We start from the raw sequence: 19,795 nt of genomic DNA on the forward strand, positions 1-19,795 counted from the left end.
AGCATCGAATCATCATGACTTCTGAATGATCAATTGACTGAAGACTGGAGTAATGATGCTTTTTTCTCGGTATATTTGATCAAATAAATGCCCTCGGTGAGCATGAGACAATCAAAAACATTCAAAATCTCACAGACCCCAAACTTAGTTCTATTTAACAAGACAACTGCACATATGCAGATTATAATGCACCATGGTTGTTCATTAAATTAAATGTACCAAACAAATGTTTCTCGACACAAAATCTAACATGAAGCTTTTATTTTTTCAACTTAACACCGTGTTGTTACAGAAAAACGGTGATGAGACAACTATGACCAGACACATGAACGTTGGACAGTGTCCAGTATGATTTGATAACACCTATGCCATTTCAAAAGACTGCAATGGAGAATAACTACTAACGGCAGTGGAAAACCGTATGTATGCATCGACAACAGACATTTGAAATTGAAGTAAATGGTTTGCTAAAGGCTTCGTGTGGAACAAAGATATTCTAGTGTTGTTCAGTAATTACAACCTACTGCATGAAGCACCAACAGTGTACGAGAACCAAAAGCCAGATCTTTCCAGCAAGCCTGAGCTTAGTTATGTCAAATTAGTCCACAATATAACACTGTTGCTATTAGCACAAATGGGAGTCATATTTCGCAGTGGCTTGTATCGGTAAAACTCAATAAATTTTGTATACTCAGTGTCCATGCATTTTTTTAATGACTGAAAAAGGAACATTTCATTTTTTTCAAGGTGTTAGAAATGTTCATCTAGTGTTTTTTATAAGCTTAACTGAATCAACATCACGAATAGATAAAAATAACATGATATATGTACAGTGCCAGACATGTTTGGGATACAATAAATTAAGTTTATAGTGTAATATCAGTGAACACAGTTGAAACAAAAGAGATGGTTTACAATTTAAACTTTGTGTAAATATATAGGCCTATTATCATAAACTTCTCTGGGCACTTTAAGATTTTGAAATAGACATAAGGCGTAAAGAAAGGGCTGGAGCGGTTTATGAAATCGATAATCCATCACTAATAATCTGAGTTTTCATATATGGAGCGACTGTAGGGGATGCGGAATAGTCATCCCTGTCTTTATTATGTACACCAGAGATATATGGAGAGACTGCTGTATGTGTGATTGAAATAACGTCTGGTAATGTTGAGTCATCTTCCTTACTTATCTTGAAATGTCTGCATAGCATCCGTCTTAGATTAGAGTGGTTATTACTAGCGTCTCTGGAGGGAGAGTGTTTCAATGTCCGAGTCCAAATGTCCAAATGTTAGAAAAGGGACACTTTCTTCTTCAGGTCATTCCGTTTCCATAGCGACAGACGATCAAATTCTGTGATGGCCATTCCAAATAAGCTCTGGAAGTCTTCTGGAGACAGATGCCTCTATTAAATACACAAATATAATATATAAATATATAAATATATAAAAACAGTCAGCCATTTTACAGACGTGCAGTCTGAGACAAAATCCTACAGTTTAACTTCAAATATTGCACTAAATATTATATGAAAATTCAGTTTATTGTTTCTCACCTACACTCTAAAAAATGCTGGGTTGTTTTAACCCAATTTTGGGTCAAATATGGACAAACCTGAAATGTTGGGTTAAAATGTAATGTAAAAATTTAACCCAACGGCTGGGTTAGTCCATATTTGACCCAAAGTTGGGTTAAAACAACCCAGCATTTTTTTAGAGTGTAATATGAGATGAGATATATGGATACTGAAATCATAATATTTGTTTAGAAAAGAAAAAGTGTTTATACATTTCTTATATTTATGTATTTTATTGACATTTATTATTTGTAGTGGGAGTGTTTAAAAAAACATAATAATAATATTATTAAGAAAAAAAGCAATTTTTTTATTTTATGAAAATGCATTCATTTTTTTATTGTGGTTGGAGGGTTTGGAAAAATGCAGTAATAATAATAAAAAAAATTTTAAAAATAAATATATTTGTGTAGGAGTGTTTAGGAAACATTTAATAATATATAATTAATTAACAATAATGAACAACAATACTAATCATAAATGAACAATAGAGAATAAAGTGTATTTAAAAATATGATTTATTTGTCATGGGGTGTTTAGGAAACAACAACAACAATAATAATCATTTATTAAAAACAGTATTTATTTTAATACATTTTTTATTACAATTTAAATGAACAATTTGAAAATATTAAAATGCATTTAAAAAATATTATGTATTTATTTATTTATTTGTCATAGAAGTGTTTGTTATACAAATAAATGAACAATTTAATAATAATAAAAAAATAAAAATATTATTTATGGAAGTGTTTGGAAAACATAATATAATAATAATAACTATAGTAATAATAATAATATTTTAATAATTATTTATTATGAATATTGTTTTAGGAATACTATTTTTCTTTTGAGCTGATAGGTGCAAATCAGCTAAAATGAATTAACTCTTTACTAATGTTCACTAGTGCTCATTTGGGACTTACCTCTAATCTGGTTCTGTCAACACCTGGAGGAAGCTTACTGCGCCCTCTGTGGGTCACAATCAGCATTTCATATGGATATATCTGAAGGGACAGAGCATATTATTATATTTTGAGGACATTATATTCAGTACTCATGCTTTTTGATTCATTGGACACAGAAAACAGGCCAAAGGCTTCCAAAAGGTTTGCTCTAGGGAGAACGTTTACTGCACATTCAGCCTCCAAAGTTTTCAGTTCAATGTTGCCTTCAGTGATACTGCCATATTGAATTCTGCATTCAATGGATGCAAGGCAGAAGCAACATGGATGTGAGTGAATGTATGGCATGGGGTTAGAAGAGAGAAGCAGAGCATGAAAACTTTGGAGGTCTCTTAAGATCTGCCTCACCTTCTGTTCCAGAATACTAGGAAGAGAGTTTCCTCTGTCCATTCTCCCACTCTGTGAATCGCCATTCTATGAAGACGCCACCACCCCAGCCCGAGACAAATGCCCCCCAGGACAAAGGAGATCAATATGAGACAGGTACATTTAGAGAGGAGGGTTTCATTACATCCATAATAATGAACCAGGATCATTTGACTCATTACTAAAGGGGTCCTATAATGCTTTTCCACTTAGTTAGGTTAACAACATTAGTTAGGTGTGTGTTTGTATTACCATAGTTTTCCGACAAGTTTCAAGTTTAAATGGTGTATAACATCATATCTAAAATGTATACGAAAATTACAAAAAAATAACACTGATCTGAAATGTCCAGTGAAATCTGTGCTTGCAAAGTCTTTGTATGAAATCCATTCTGGATGATCCTCTTGTTTGTAAACATTCTTAAGAATCAGGGTTGAATTGGTTTGAAATTGAAGACTTTTCTAAAAAAAAAACTTTTGCCAATAATTTACTCAGCCCCATGTCATCCAAGATATCCATGTCATTCTTTCTTCAGTCGAAAAGAAATTAAGGTTTTTGATGAAAACATTCCAGGATTTTTCTCCATATAATTGACTTCAATGGGAACCAAACAGTTCAAGGTCCAAAAGACAGTTTCAGTGCAAAACTGCAAACTGTTCAAAGGGCTTTTAAACGATTTCAGACAATGAATAAGGGTCCTATCAAGCGAAATGATCGCTCATTTAAAAAAAAAAAAAAGCTCAAATGGGGGTGAGTAAATTATCCGCAATTTTTTTTAAAAAGTGAACTACTCCTTTAATATTTACATCTGAGCAGATGTAGATATTAAAACAAGCTACACACCCCTAACACCCCTAAAACAAAATCAATGGCATATAAGGGCATAATAGGACCTCTTTAAGTATGCAAACAGTATGTGGTGATCACATGAGTCAGGCGCCATGAAAAGGAGTGTAGGCTAATTAGTAGCAGGAACAGGATGTGGTTTCCATGTCAGAGCCTATATCTGTCAGCAAATTATAAAACCCAAACGCCATGCTTGTTAAATCAAATAAACAACACCATCTCACCTGTACACCTGAGAAACATAACAAGAAAAAAAAGATTAGAACGCATAAACGACAACAACACAGAATCATTTTGGAAATACATTGGAAATACAAAGGGGGATGCACCAAATATTGGTTCATACTCATTTCGATCAAATTATTATTCTGTTAACATTCATAATGGAACTTTAATGTATGATGAGAATCTTGCTTGTGTATACTAACGTTTTCTGACCGTACCTGTTTTTACTTTTCCATTGTCTGTGGAGGGAAAGTCTGCAGACTGCAGCTATATGCCGAGAGAAAAGAAAAACACAGGACACACATTAAAAGACTACAGGGACATCTGAAACAACAGTTGGCATGTTTGACACATGATTGGCACTACTTAAAAGTGTCACATGAAACAGAGGATTTTTTTAAAAAGTCATAAAAAAAAAAATGTTAATATTATAAATTAATACTATCAATCAGTAAAGAAAGTCTATATTTTAATCATTAAAATAAACAAAGCTAGTAATAAATATTCATATTTAATATTATTAAAAAAACATAGGACATTAATAACCAAAAGATTGCATGTTAATTATGACATAATCTTAATAATCGCTTATTCATTATTGTTATTATTAAAAATAAAAATGGATGATATTAATCAGTAAAAAGACTATTTTAATTAAAATTAATAATTTAAGTAATTCATATTTAAATTACAATTATATTTCAATATTGGTCAGGGGAGGAACATGATTAAAATGTATAAAATACATTTAAAGGTGAATCTCGCTTACCCTTGTGAGGCCTGTTCGACTGCAAGGAGGTAAAGAAGTGGATTTAGTAGCACTGGCTGATGATCCTGCAATGAATGGAAATGAAACATTTAATTATAAGCACAATTGACATTTCTCTCTATAGACTTTCTACTCACACAAACGTATTTCATCATTTGAACACTGGGTGTCCTCTGTGACTTGCAGAAGAGATAGAAGAATCATTTTTGGTTCCCCAAAGAACTTATTTTAACAATCTTTTTTTTGTCTTTTTTTTTTGTCAAAAAAAATGTTTTGTCCCTCTATAAATAATATTTCGTACAATGGAAAGGTTCCACGGATGTTAACGTTTCTTTTCGGAACCACAGATACCAATAAAGAACCTTTACTTTTAAAAGTGTATCCTTTTTGGATTCAAAAACAAATACTCAAGCAATGTTGAAGTAGCCAAGAAATCTAAACTCCCCCTAGTGGCTGCAAAAATTATTTTGCTGCCAGTGTTGTCTAGCAACTCTCTGTTGACTTTCAAGCTGGAAAAACCAAACTCTAGTCAGGCCAATCACATCATGTATAGAGTCGGCGGGCGGGCGGGCGGGCTTATCATAATGACGACAGAGATGCGACGGTTCACAAACAAAGAATGGCTGCTGCTGCCGGTGAACAGCTATCTTTCGATTCGGCTTTGGCCGTGACTATAATTAATTTAAAGTTAAGCATTTCTTTGAAACATGAACAAAGAACAGCACTTGAGTTATTTTAAAAAAAGGAAGATGTGTTTTGTGTGAAGATGTGTGAGAATTTGAACTTGAAAGGCAACCGTTTATCGTATTGAGTTCCCAGACCTAACATCCTAATGTAGGCCTGGCATGCATTGCCAGGCTAATGTTGAAGTGCACTAAGACTAAAACAGACGTCACGTACCCAAATGTATGTTTGTCCCATCTGGCAAGGAACGTGTTTTTCTGCGGATGAGCCCTGAATTCTCTATTTCCTCCTTCAGGATTAATTTTCCCAAGTTGGACTGTATCTGAAAAAAACGAAATAAAACAGCTCAGTCATGATTAGAAAGCTCCATTAAGCACTGGCCTCATGTTGTGTGTGCATATCCTTCCAGCACTCCCTTATTTTAATAGTCTGAACAAAACACTTAATCATCTAGCCTTACAGAAAATATTCCAGCCCAGCGTCTGATTAATTCTAGACAGACGGACATTGAGGGATATTAATCTGAACAGGATTTATTGATATGGGGCAGTGAGTCCTGCTCCAGACGAAAGCTGCTTTCACCTTGAGGAGTTCCTGTTCCTGGAGTCTCTTTGCATCTTCAGTCAGGTCCTCAAACTCATCGTCCTCCATTGGTTTTCCCTGCTCGGCTGCTTTCTTTCTCCACTCGATCTCTGTGAGGAATTGACAGACGAAGTAAAAAAAGGGTATCGCCCTTGAGCGTGTACCAATGAAGGAGCTTTCGCATCAGGTAGATATAGTAAAGACCAGCGGAGTCCCCCGAGAACTAAATGTTCCCCCAAGACCATTTTCCTTATTGCATTCTCACCGGCAGTTGGATCTTTTAAGTGACGTAAGCCTTAACTTGCGTGGTCAACAGTCCTTATATGTTATTAGATAGAACCACATAGTACCACAGTATACAGAAAAGTATTCTAACGTTTGTCATGTGGGTGATGCCGAATGTCGCTAGCTGAGCAAAAGAAAAAGAAAAAAAGAAAAGAAAAACGTAATCATGTTTTGCTTGGTCCCTTTAAATTTGCATTGGATTTCCTTTGGCGTAAATGCTGAGAAGTGCCTGGACTTTGACGTTGGTCCATTTCTCGCTGTTTTTCATGTTTGCGAAGTAAATATATAGGCTATAAACTGAGTTTATATGGCTCTTTTCAAATGACGGATGCCAGTGTTTCGCATGCATTTAACCAATCAATGTACACTTACTAATAAGGCAAAACACAAAGTTTACAGCATTAAGTAAGTTTATACTGTAAATACAGCCCTCTATGACAAAATTTTAATTGTCCGGTGCCCAAAATGGTCGATATAAAAATACTGGGTATCATTCGGTATGTTGCACTGAATTAAAAGAGAACAGTTTTTGGTCAAACTGTTCAGAAATTATACGCTAATATATAAATTTTTCATACCTCCTGCCCAGTAGGTGGCGCTGTGCCAAAACGCTGTGGGTAGCCCCAGGTCATGCTTGTGATGACATTTACCAACTTTGGTCTGAAAAATATGCTAAAGCATTGCAGCAATATAGCAATAATACATCTATTTTGACGTGCTCTTCGTCAAATTTGTTCGCACGTTATTCGAGAACATTTTGGTCTATCAGCATGGTCTGAAGATGATGAGGCACTTTTGATGAAAATCAGACAAACATTGCGTCATAGGATACAATCGAATAGTCTTGAGCCAAGGAATAAGAGGACAAAATGTTGTTTAGCCGTTGAGGTAAAAGTTATAAGCGCAAATTTGGACAGTTGATGGCGCAGGAAGGATTGAGTTAGGCCCCGCCCACACTACTGCATTTTCGCTTAAAAACGGAGAATTAAAACGAATACAATCTCTGTCCACACCAGCGTTTTATCTGCGTATTAGAATTGATCTCCGTCCACATTAAAACGACTGACGATAATGGCTGACGAATCAGGGAAGGAGACGTCATGACTGATGACACCCAATCATAGAGCCGAGCGTGAGCCTCTGCGTCATCGTTTCTAAACTCCTCTGTTTTGGCCCGTTCTTCACTAAACGTCCTCCGGAGTTTCAAAATGGAAAGCGGAGCTGTAGCGTTTCTAAACTTCTCCGTTTTAGGTCATTTTTTCCGTTTTAGTCTGGACGGGAGGTGCAAACGTAGCAAAAGGTCTCCGTTTTTAAACGAAAACGCAGTAGTGTGGACGGGGCCTTAGAGACTCTAAATTTGAAATGTATATAAAAAGTTAACTAGTTTCTGTAAGTATGCATGCTTCTCTAAAGGTGCAATAACAGAATGAGGAAAAAAATGCCACTTTTTACTGTCAATGTAAAGCAGTGTGGAGCAGGAGACAAATAAAATGTCATTGTGGGCGGGGCTAACTGTCCAATGCGTCAGAAATATGAAAGCTGATGAGCATTTACCCATAGTAGCTAGAGAGGGTGGACAGGGCCAGTACTCGGTCTCTATCTTTGAAGGCTGGTTGGGATCAGGTGGTTGGGCTGCTGGGAACTTGGAGGACTCAATGATGACATCATGTTTATTATGAGACATTCCAGTCTCTCTTTCTGAGGACAGGGAAAAGACAAACATCGTTACCAGTGAATCTGTCCTTACACCTTGGAAAACCTGTAAACATTATAAATGAACAAATACCGTGTTTGTAAATTGGTGGTTTCTTATAGATGTTGATGCCACTGTCTGAAACAGTTACAACAAGGTGGACAGTTACAACACATTTGAATGATTATGAAACATTGTGCTCTAAGAACCCTGAGATGAACAAAGCACCTGGCCTGTGGAAGTGCTGCATGGGGCCTTTGGAAGCAGGGCTGATTTTGCGGAGGTGCACCGTGGAGCCCATGTTGGACCCTCCTGGAGAACCCTGCTCTGGCCACTCTTTTGAGGAAAATATCTAAAGAAACGCAAAAGAATTGCATTTACCTTCTATTATTCTGGAATGCATATAATGAAGCACTGGCGTATGGCAATATAAATTCATGTTTCAATTCCGACGTTAAGAGTGGACACAATTTAAGCACTCAGCATGTTAACAGAAGCCAGACCATCATATTTCACTGCCTGCATCAATAATATGACATTGCAAACTCATGCCTTACAGTAAAATATGCTAACGGAAGTCAGAAGCATAGAATGCTGATTGATTCCATGATTCCAATGTTCTAGAGTAAATCAAAATTGAATTAAATTACAATTCTGGCTGACACCAATATGAAATAAGGATAATACGTGGATAATTCTTTATCTTCTAAATAATGATTTGTTGAATAATGTTGACTGCACCACAATAATGTGAATTAAAGACATTAAATTAAAGCATAATAATAAGTGATCATTTTAATAGTTAATATTATTAATATTACAAGAATATTATGATACTACAATATTTTATGAAAAACAGTATTAATTATACTACAAATTACAAATTATTAATAATTGGAGAAAGATTACATTTTAATTATTATAAATAACAATGTTAATTAATCGATTTTATTCATATTCACATACACAAAAAAAATGTTAAAAAAAAAATCACGATTTGTAAATCACAACATTTTTTCTTTTGTCAAATCAACTTCATTTATGTAGTTCAGATAACATAATATTTTGAGTTTCTGATGCTTAAATCAATCTCCTTCATTGTAGTAACTCAATTTTTCCAGTTCAATGAACTTAATTATTTAAAGGCAACCAGGTTACTTACTTTTTAAGTTAAACCAAGAATATTTAAAATATTACAATAACAATATTATATGATAATGAATGGTATTATTATAATAAATAAATAAATATGAAATCATGTTAAAATTCATGACATTCAAATTCTAGCAGATTACAATTATCCTAAATGTCCAATCTTAAAGTTCTATTGTATTTTAATAAAAACACACAAAAAACACACACAAAAACTCAAATTAAATATAATATGAATAATATGTAAATTAGCTAAATAATGCTTAGATTATGTCTGCACTGAAATATTTGTGAATTAAAGGAATTAAATTAAGTAATAATATTATTATTAATTCATACTTATATGAAATATTACAACAATATTATAATAAAATAGTATTATATAGTAATTCATACAAATTAATAATGTTACACAGTGAATGAAGACTTCATTCTAAGTATTATGATTAATAATGTTAATAATTCATTATTAATTCACATTCAGTATTAATTATTATTCATCATTTAAAAAAAATATTACAATATAATAATTTTATTCATATTATTATTTATAATTAACTAAATTTAAATCATTTAAAAAATTTGGTCTGCTAATGATATGACAATTATTTTCATGTTCTAGCGAATAACTAATAAATGGATGATGCTAAAATTCAATACTATATATATATAATATGGATATAATATATAAATAAAATATAATAATATGAATTAAATTAAAGTACACAGTGCCATATTCCCGCTAGCAAGCATAATTAAGACACAGAACTGAAACTGAATGTCATTTAAAATGGCGGCGTCATTCCGTTAATTAAGTGTCTCAGTAAAAACATCACATGTGAAGTGTGCAGGGAGATAAACGTCAGTGATCAGTGACTAGCGACCGTTCCTGGTGTCTCACCTCAGGGGAAGGAGGCGGCGAGATCGAGTGAGGTGACATTGATCTCTAGAGAAGACAGGGAGAGAAAACAGAGCACACACATACAGTTCATGCATCGTCTTCAAGGCCTGACATTCAAAAGTCACTTTTACATAACAAAGCTTGACTAATAACATTACATCTCACCATTATATTCAGCTTCCTGTTTGCCAAAACACATATTGATTCCGCTTTAAGTGGAAGCTGTAAAACGTACAATAACCCTTCTCAAAGATTACAATGAAACAAAGACTCGATTGGTCGTTTCCTGACCTCTCTGCTTCTGGAGAGACCCGTCCGATCCAGGGCTGAGATATTAAAATGCGGCTCGTACACCATCAGATCTGGCCGTTCCACCTCGAGTATGGCTTTGTCTTTGGGAATGGCTGCCAAGTCCTTATATCCAATGACCTGATTGTCCATCCGTGCCTTTGGGGAGTTAAACAGAAAGAGGCTAAGTTCAGTTTGGTGTGAAAGAAGCGGTTGTTTTCTGAGATGTCTCGAGGGGTTCCCAGGAACTGGGATATTGAGCATGTGCTTTATGAAAGATAACAGAACGGAATGTGTTACTGTGAAACTGAAAGCTATTGAGGGGCCATGCAGGCTAGTTTTACTTACCACAATAGAGGTGGCTGGGGATCCAGGAGCACTTGGACCCCGGGAAGACGGGGCCGTCCCTGCCTGCAGTGGCGGAGCAGATCAAAAAGGTCAGAGGTCATGATTTAACTGCTCCTATCCAATGACATGTTGTTAATGAGAAATAAGACCTATCTAATATCATCAATCAAACTGATGATGTCTGTCACTCGGCCACGCCCCCTTTCCGTTCTCACTAAGGGAAATCATCATCCCAGTGCAGATATGATCACGCTTTAATGAGTTTCCATTGGAACGAAACTATAATATAGATTAGTATACACATTTTCTATGAGAATTAAAAAAAGCTATCAGAAACCCTAGTGTTTGGAGATCATTGATTCATGGCAACAAGATGATATGAATTCAACATACAGTACCTTACCTTCTGCATGACTGAGGACAACTATAAAACTTCCTTCTTTGTTCTTCCAGTTACACAGATCTGCAATAAACCATAACAAGACCAATCGTCAATTCGGTTAGTTTACTGAGAGTATCCTAGAGTATCATGTTTAGAATTGTATCTCAATTATATAATTATATATTATTATTACAATATATTATATATTCAGTTAAGTAAATATATATTTCTTGAATAATGTCTATTTTTCTTTATTAGAATTTAAAGAATTATTATTATGTGCACTGCCATTTAGAAGTTTATTTTTAATTTTTTAATAAGTCTATTGTTACTAAGGCTACCTTTATTTGAATACAAAGTAGGCCTACAGTAAATATTGTAAAATATTTTTTACAAATTAAAATGTCTGTTTTCTATTGAAAATGTTATTTATTCCGGTGATGAATTTGTTGAAAAATATATATTTTTTTACATTACAAATGTCACTTCACAGAAAAAAGTATAGTGTAAATATATATATATATATATATAACAATTAAGCATAAATAACACACTATACCCCATACACTATATATATATATATATATATATATATATATATAGTGTTTAAGATGACATGATTAAAATGTCATCTTAAATCAAATCTTACTATTGTTTGCTTCTCAAAGATTTTTTTTAAAACCTTCAAATCTTCTATATTTAGATTTTTTTTGGTGGAAAACAATATTTTACAAGGCATTTCCCATAGTTCCGAAACACACATTAAATTGGAAATTGAAAGTTGGTCTTGATATTCTGCTGTGAGTTTTGATATAAAATTAATTACAATTTTAGAAATATGAATACTGCAACAAAACAACATTATGAAATTCAGATGAGTTGATTTAAACAGTTTCTGTGTGAAACATCCCATTCAGACTCTATCAGCGGAGCGTTCCTGAAAATCAGTCTGACTGAGGGTGTTCAACACGCCCACTCATTTCACACATTTCATTTCATCCCACCTACAGGATATTTGGATAACAAGGTTATTCCACACAAAGCTTTTGCACTGTATTCAGAGATGAAACCGCAGTCTTACAAAAAGGTATAATGTAAGTTTTTTAAAATCTAATACCCTATTTTTTTATTTTATTTCAATTACCAAAAACTATCTTTAATAGTTTAGTTAACAACGATAACACTGGTTCTGTGACACTTTTAACACTTGCCTTCATCCCAAACAGCCCACCATAGCAACACTGGATCAACCAATAGTGGGGGGTGGGGTAATGTCTTTTGCCCAATTATTGGAAGAATTTTCTCTTAAAAGCTGCTGTCAGTATGACTAAATATGAAGAAAGCAGTTCCACCAACCGTCTGATCTCCACTAAGAGGATCAGTGGACTAATGTATGAAATGAGACATCCCGTTAGTGTGGGGGAGGGGGCGAGACATCAAGATTGCTCACCCAATTTCACCTTGAGTTGTCCACAGAATTTATCAGGTTCCGGCATCGGAAAACACCAGAGAATTATACTGATGGTTTCGGGTTGGTAGTCGTTAATGTGCCAATTAGTTTTAACTGTAATTTCAATTTCATAGGATGAGCCTTGAATATTTTATAACAAGAGCATAAGTAACACTAAGCAGGGTACAAGCCTCAAGGCATTTTGAATCCATTTTCTTGCATTAAAATTGCTGACAAAGATGCTCTATTTGCAAAAAAACAGCATTCTGATTTGACGATGTTCACTCGAGGTAATGCTTTTTTCGTTCCGGATTGTTTTGACTGCTCATGTGTTGCTTCAGGAGAAAAAAAAAAAAAAAAAAGACAAAAATGTTGCGCATTGTGACTTTATGTGCACACTTCTCAAAACTGTAATAGAATAATTTAAAATAATGAAAAAAAGCTTTAATTAAATACTGCAATAACATTTCAAATTATAAAATAAAATGATTATAAAAAATACATTTAGTAATTTTAAATTACAAAATCAAATAATTATAAAAAAACTATAATTAAACTTCCTTACAATATATATATATATATATATATATATATATATATATATATATATATATATTAGGTTAAACATTAGGTTAAATCTAGACATTATATATATATATATATATATATATATATATATATATATATATATATAAAATTTACAGTAATTAACTACATTAGTTAAAATGAACTAACAATGAAAACACTTCTAAAACATTTATTAATCTCAATTAATGTTAATTTCAGCATTTACTAACACATTATTGAAATCAAAAGTTGGATCTGAACTAACATGAACAAAGATGAATAAATAATGTAACAAATGTAGTGCACATCGCCAATTGTATTGTCAGCATGCATTTACCAATGTTGGAGCAACACTGTAACTTTTCCATTTGCGGTCGCCCTACAGGTTGGAAGCGGAACTGTCCATTACCGCTGTGGTAAATAATTTAGCTTAGTGCAGCCTAGTCGCACGCCCACTCGTTGTTTATCCAGCACCAACTTTGGGATGAACGATGTCCACAGACAAGGTAGAGTATGTTGCATGTTTTCATGAAAGTAGGATGTATTGCGACATCAGAAACGAAGAAAAACAAAATAATGACTATTGTAACGCTTGGCGTAAAGCAAGTCAAATTTGTAGTTTTCTTATGTCTCATTAGATCTACAGAAACGCAACCCGAAAAGGCTGAAAAAAGGCTGATTTACTTCTGCGTCAGACCTACGCCGGAGGCCCGGAGCCTACGCTATAGATACGCATTGGTTTTCATTTATACGTATGTGTTGTTGTCCACGTTGACGCGCATTTACACATGCAGAGGAAGCATGTGAAACCCTGGGAGCGGTTCTAGCAGACCAATCACAGCACTTGCGGTATGCGTAGAATTGATTCATTGTATACATTTTAGGTGCACGTTAGGGTACACCGAAGGGTACGCGAGCTACACACAGCCTACGACGTAGCCACGGAGTGACTTTGACGCAGAAGTATAAATTTGGCTTTAGCGTGCTTATAGCAGATATAGGACCGTAAAGTGAATCCAGAAGTGCCTTTCACCCTATTACGACTTAATGAACCACTGAAGCGATTTTGGAAATATTATTTTAAAAATATTACTTAGTGTTGCTTTAACTAATGGGAACTTATTGTAAAGTGTTACCAATTTTCTTTTCCTTTTGGGTAATCCAGACCCTTAAACAGCTTATGAAACCTTCCCTTTTGTTTTTACTCTAAAGCCAAAAGTAATTGATTTCTTTTACACCTCCATGTTTGACAGAGAAATCAGTGAGAGAGAAATCTATCGTAGCACCAAACATCACTGTCGTTTCCTTTCCTTAGCCATAAACATCTGTCCCTGCTGGTTAGTAGGGTTATAGTGATCAGCTCAGGTCAGGCTTACTCTACCGTGAAGGACGGTGTGTGTGTGTGTGTGTGTGCTGAAGACGTGATTGATCACCCTCAGCACAATGTAAATGGCCTGTCATGAGACGAAGGGACCCATGTGCATCAAGCTGCCTGTAATTCAAGTTCAATCTGGCTAAGAAGAGTCCCTGAGCACCAGGCTCAAATAAAGTTTGATTTAGTGCTGATTCACATGCCGAGAAGACAATTTAGCACTTACACAATTGCTTGACATATACTAACCAGTTACCTGTGGAGATGCCATTGTGTTTTTGTGCTGTGAACTTCAGGTTACTGCTGGCGCACATCAAAACTGAGCCATTTGCTGTTCCAGCAGGAATCTGATAGCACACATCACCTCAGAATGAGGACGATTGTTTGGAGATGTTCTTGCAGTGAAGTTCTACAACTGCAAAACTATCTGCCATCTCTTGTTAAATAGTCATAATGACCATAGTCATAATTAAATAAAAATAATTAGCATTAGCAACAACAAAATATAATTTAAATGATGGCCCATATTAGCTGATAGGCTGCTAATTACTATCCATATAGCTACTTATAAAATTCATCTAATCCATTGCACTTAAAACATATGAACTGCATGTATGCTCATAGGATAAAATAGCATATAGGCACTACTACAAAGTACACAGATCATCAACCAAGCTTAAATTATCTACCATTAACATTACTCTGACAGCATAGTGTGTTATATTAGTGTTGATAAGGAAGCCAGGCGATGCACTTATGAGATCCAGAGAATGCCCTTATCTCTCATCGGAGAGGTTTAGAATGCAAGAGTAATATGATTCTTATTCACAGCAAAATCTTAATCAGCATTAGTGTCTGAAAACTAAACATCTGACGCGATTGTTAAAGGGATAGTTCACCCAAAAATTAAATTTCTGTAATTTACTCATAAATTGTACCAAACCTGTATGAGTTTCTTTCTTCAGCGTAACACAAAAGAAGATATTTGGAAGAATGTTGTTAATCAAACAGTTAATGGAGCACCATTGACTTCAATTGTGTTTTCCTATGGAGGTCAATGGGGTCCATCCATTAACCTATTTCTTTAAATATATCTTATTTTAAAGATGTTTAAATATTTTAACTGGAAGACAAGACAAAAAAAACTGATTAAGAAAAAAAAAAAAAAAAAAATAATAATATATATATATATATATATATATATATATAGGCCTATATATATATATATAAATACATAAAGCAGTTGAATATTAAAAAGGAAAATATCCTAATTTTAATCTGGATTTGAATATAAATAATAATTTGGTTTGGTTTTTACAAAAGTAAACAGAAGAAACCAGTGATAAGTTTATGGTATGAAATAACTTCAAGAGAAATTATATATACACATTGCATATTTAGGTCAAACTACAGGACCAAGCACCAAAAACCCATAGCTTCATAAAAAATTAAGGAGTGGATCGCAGAACCAACCATAATTAGTCTGAAAGGAAAGGGTAATTTTGGAGGCAAAACAAGCCACAATACACACCAGGATTCCACCTCAGCTCCAGCTCTGTGATGAAGAGGAAATCCTATGCTGAGAGATCCAGACTTCCTGTCATCCTTCTCCCATTCTCCACAGTCCTCATCGTCTCTCTCTCTCTCTCTGTATGCTGTCTATTAGACCCCACCCACTTCTCTCTCCACCCAAACTGAAAAGCACTTATCTCAGCAGACCAACAGCAGCCAACGCCCAATCAGACGAGTCGGTTGCATCACCAGGGCAACGCTCTGCTCCGCCTGAAGAGAATTCTCAACAGTGCTGATGGATACAGGATCCATTACCTTGGCGAGGCCTTCCGGTTCCACTGGGAGTGCGATGTGACGGGCCGAGGATCTGGGGAGCTTGTGTTTCTGCTTGACATAAACAGCCTGAGGAAGCCCTCCTCTTGAAGATCTTTCTTGTTTGAACAATGGCCATGCTGCACCCCACGTCCCAGAAAACAAGCCCTTCCTAACTCCTCCCCGTCACTTCTGATGTGCTGCACGCTAGGCTTAATTTTATTCTGCGTGTAGAGTTATCCAGGTCATAAGCCTGGGGGTTTAGCAGAGCTCTGGATTGTCTTGACTAGTTCTGTGAAGATCAGACTAGCAGAGAGACTGACTGCTGGATTTGTTCAATCAGATTAGTGTCCCATTGATTAAACTTACTCAATGTCCACTCTTAGTGAATCACTTCACTGCAAACTGAATGACAGGAGGACACCGTTAGCGGCAGGAAAGTGTCTTATCACAACTCTATGCAACATACATTTTCACACAAAGTATTACAGCCTAATTTGCAGTTTTAGGACAGTGTAGAAGACCAGACATGGAAGAATAGAATCAAATATGACAGAAATTTATAGAATATCACAGAATAGAAAAGATTGGATGGAAAAAGATCTGGCCCATAATAAAATAAGGAAATAAAATAGAATGACTAAAGAATAGAATATGCCATAATAGAATAGAATGAAATATATCTAGACTGGCCAGGAACCAATAGAATAGTCCTAAAAAGAAAGAGAAGACAGGGGAATATCTCAAGAACAGACAGGAATATAATAGAATAGAACAGTCCTAAAACTAATAGAATAGAATAATCCATGAAAGAATAAAATATGACTGAAATTAAGAGAATATTACAGAAGGGAATAGATCTAGACCATAAATGAATAAGGAAAGAACAAAATAGAATATGACAAAAATAATTGAAAATGCCACAGTATAATTGAAGGAAATAGATCAGACTGGACAGGAAAAATATGAATAAACTGCTAAATAGAATTGAATATGACAGAAAAGAATAGAATATGACAGAGTATAACAAAACAGAAGTTAATATATCTAGGCCAGACAGGAAGGAATAGAATAATCCCAAAACTAAAAGAATGGAATCCAGGAAAGAATAAAATATGACAGAACAGAAGGGAATAGATCTATACCAGACACGAAAGAACAGAATATAATATGTACATAACGTAATAGAATATGACAGATTAGGAGGGAATAGTTCTAATCTAAAAATGAATAAGGAAATAATAGAATAGAAAAATAATAATAAAATAGAACATGCCAGAATAGAATAGAATGAAATAGATCTAGTCCAGACAGAAAATAATAGAACAGAATAGACCTAAAAACTTGACAATGGAATAGAAAAGGAATTAATAAAATATCGCAGAATATGACAAGTTAGCCCTTTACCCTAATGACAGTAGAATAGACTATGGTACAGTAGAAGAAAGGAGAAGGGACTAGACAGAACAGAACAGAATAGAACAGTCATAAAACGAATAGAATATGATATGAATTATTACAATATGGTAGAAAAGAATTTCTAGCAGAATAGAATAGCCCTGCCTTGTCCTAAAAAGTGCAAAAGGGAACAAAATAGAATAGACCAGAATAGAATAGAATAGTCATAAAACGAATAGAATATTATATGAATTATTACAATATGGTAGAAAAGAATTTCTAGCAGAATAGAATAGCCCTGCCCTGTCCTAAAAAGTGCAAATGGGAACAGAATATAATAGACCAGAATAGAATAGAATAATACATCTATTACAGGCAGAATAGAAAAAAATGGAATAGAAATGTTATTTCTCTTCAAAATGGACTTTCCATGCAAAGTGGATCTAAATGAAACAGTGTAGGAAGGGGAGGTTATCTGCGGTCTAACTGGATTTCTAATATCCAACAGACAATTAGCCTGCATCAGTGTTTCATTATACAGCATCACTGCACATCTTCATCCGTTTAGTCTCTCAACCATCATAGGGAATAAGAAATAAATGCTTTTTTAGCTACAAAAACAGTGTCCATTAGGAACTGAAGAATCTCTTAACATGTGACTCTTTACTTCTACATCTTACACCCTTTTCTCTGATGATGAGAAAACCTTTTCACTGCCACCATAAATGTCAATTCAGACTTTGTGATCATGAGGAAATGTGACAGCAAATTGCTCCTTTGTTTGTGTGTGCAGGCAATCCTTCTATTCTACGAATCAGAGTGTGTATACTGAGGCAATTATCTGGTAAAAAAAAAAAGTGTTTCCTAAACCTGCATGCAGGACTGGGGTATCTTAAAGGAAGCAGTAGTTTCCTGTTGCTTTAGGGAAACGCGCGGGGACGCGCAGCTGTTCGGGGGCGCGACTTTAAGTACCAGCAGTGAGACTGTTGCTGTTTTCCTTTCTTTATTATTTTTTTTTTACTCCGTTTGCTGTTATTTCGTGACGCTTGTAGGGCACAAGTAAATGTAAATGACCAATAAATCAAACAAGCGTTTATCTCGGAAATTTAATTGAATCAATTTGTTCTTATTATATGACACGGGTCATAAGGACAGGCCCACATAACATTTAAGGTGTGAAGTCAAGATTCTGTTGAAGGTTACAGATGTATATGGCCTAACAAAACGACACGTTTTATTGTTTAACCAATCCGGCCGTTTTTAAATAGAACTGATTTGAAAGGTCCTCCATAGACTGCAAGTGCCCGATGATGCACAACCTCTACTGATGATCGTAATCGACTACGGCAAAATATGAATATCCATCATACAACAACAAACGATGATTGCACATCAATATTTTGAACATTTATAGGCTAGTCTGCACATTTTACTCCACTGGATCCCTTCGCAGATATATAATAAACAAAAACGTCGCATGCTCGTACCTTATATTTTAAAGCAGCGGTTTATTCTGTCCTTTCCGTCCAGAGATGCAGAATTTTAAAGGTCTTGGACACTCTCAAGATCATTGCGTGGATTACGCGTTCATATGCTCGTGCCACATTGGCCGTGTCTCAAACACCAGTGAGCTGCCTACCTAGACCGCATAGCTATTTTGCGTCATAGTCCATTTAGGCGTCCGCTGATTCGTCTGTACTTTTTGCAACACAGCCGCTGTGGAGGAAATGTGCGTCTAAAGCTTTTACAGTAAATGGCCAGCCAATGAGAGTAAAACAACTGTACTCAACTAACTCAAGATGGGACCGTCCAGTTCATTTTAATAGGGCACTTACTCCTCCCAAGATGCGAACCTCTCTTTGAGCCTAGCCTACTATAAGGATTTATGCAGGTCTTTTTACATGTGTGATGATATAGTTGCCTACGTTTTACGTTATTAATTTGCAAGTCGCCTCTGATTTTATTAAGTAACAACTGATAGGCTATCTACCTGTATTTGAAATATGTAGCCTAGGCTATATAGGCTAAATAAAATAAATTAACTAACAAGAAGGTCATAATTGAACTTTACACCACTAGAGGACGTGGTAAAGCCTTTTATTATGACAGCTACAATAGCTAC

General features: G+C 34.9%; 1 protein-coding gene across 3 annotated transcripts; it reads right to left on the reverse strand.

Annotated features, from left to right (window-relative positions):
* Window positions 1-246: 246 nt before the first annotated feature.
* On the reverse strand, window positions 247-19,495 carry dmtn (dematin actin binding protein). Of its 3 annotated transcripts, none has more exons than XM_039675408.2 (16): window positions 19,161-19,495; window positions 11,084-11,143; window positions 10,681-10,743; window positions 10,336-10,491; window positions 10,045-10,089; window positions 8,220-8,343; window positions 8,085-8,129; window positions 7,853-7,996; window positions 6,014-6,123; window positions 5,648-5,753; window positions 4,748-4,812; window positions 4,197-4,245; window positions 3,978-3,985; window positions 2,890-2,955; window positions 2,503-2,583; window positions 247-1,405 (listed from the first exon to the last, which is right to left on the reverse strand). In XM_039675408.2, the coding sequence occupies exons 2-16, from the start codon at window positions 11,090-11,092 to the stop codon at window positions 1,292-1,294; spliced, it is 1,185 nt and encodes a 394-aa protein (XP_039531342.2). In that variant the 5' UTR covers window positions 11,093-11,143; window positions 19,161-19,495; the 3' UTR covers window positions 247-1,291. The 3 variants fall into 3 exon arrangements, with proteins under 3 accessions (XP_039531342.2, XP_039531341.2, XP_039531344.2); XM_039675407.2 differs by lacking the exon at window positions 19,161-19,495 and adding an exon at window positions 15,983-16,120; XM_039675410.2 differs by lacking the exons at window positions 10,336-10,491; window positions 10,681-10,743; window positions 11,084-11,143; window positions 19,161-19,495 and adding an exon at window positions 10,210-10,314.
* Window positions 19,496-19,795: the final 300 nt, after the last annotated feature.

The sequence above is a fragment of the Pimephales promelas genome, chromosome 23 (assembly GCF_988280905.1).
Source record: "Pimephales promelas chromosome 23, fPimPro1.hap1.1, whole genome shotgun sequence".
NCBI lineage: Eukaryota > Metazoa > Chordata > Actinopteri > Cypriniformes > Leuciscidae > Pimephales > Pimephales promelas.

Excerpts from the sequence above, each read along its gene's own strand:
- dmtn (XM_039675408.2), bottom strand. Across the intron at positions 10,090-10,335 it reads GTCTCTCCAGAAGCAGAGAG|AGATCAATGTCACCTCACTC; the intron begins GTCAGGAAACGA and ends TGTCTTCTCTAG. Across the intron at positions 8,130-8,219 it reads GCAGCACTTCCACAGGCCAG|ACAGTGGCATCAACATCTAT; the intron begins GTGCTTTGTTCA and ends TAACTGTTTCAG.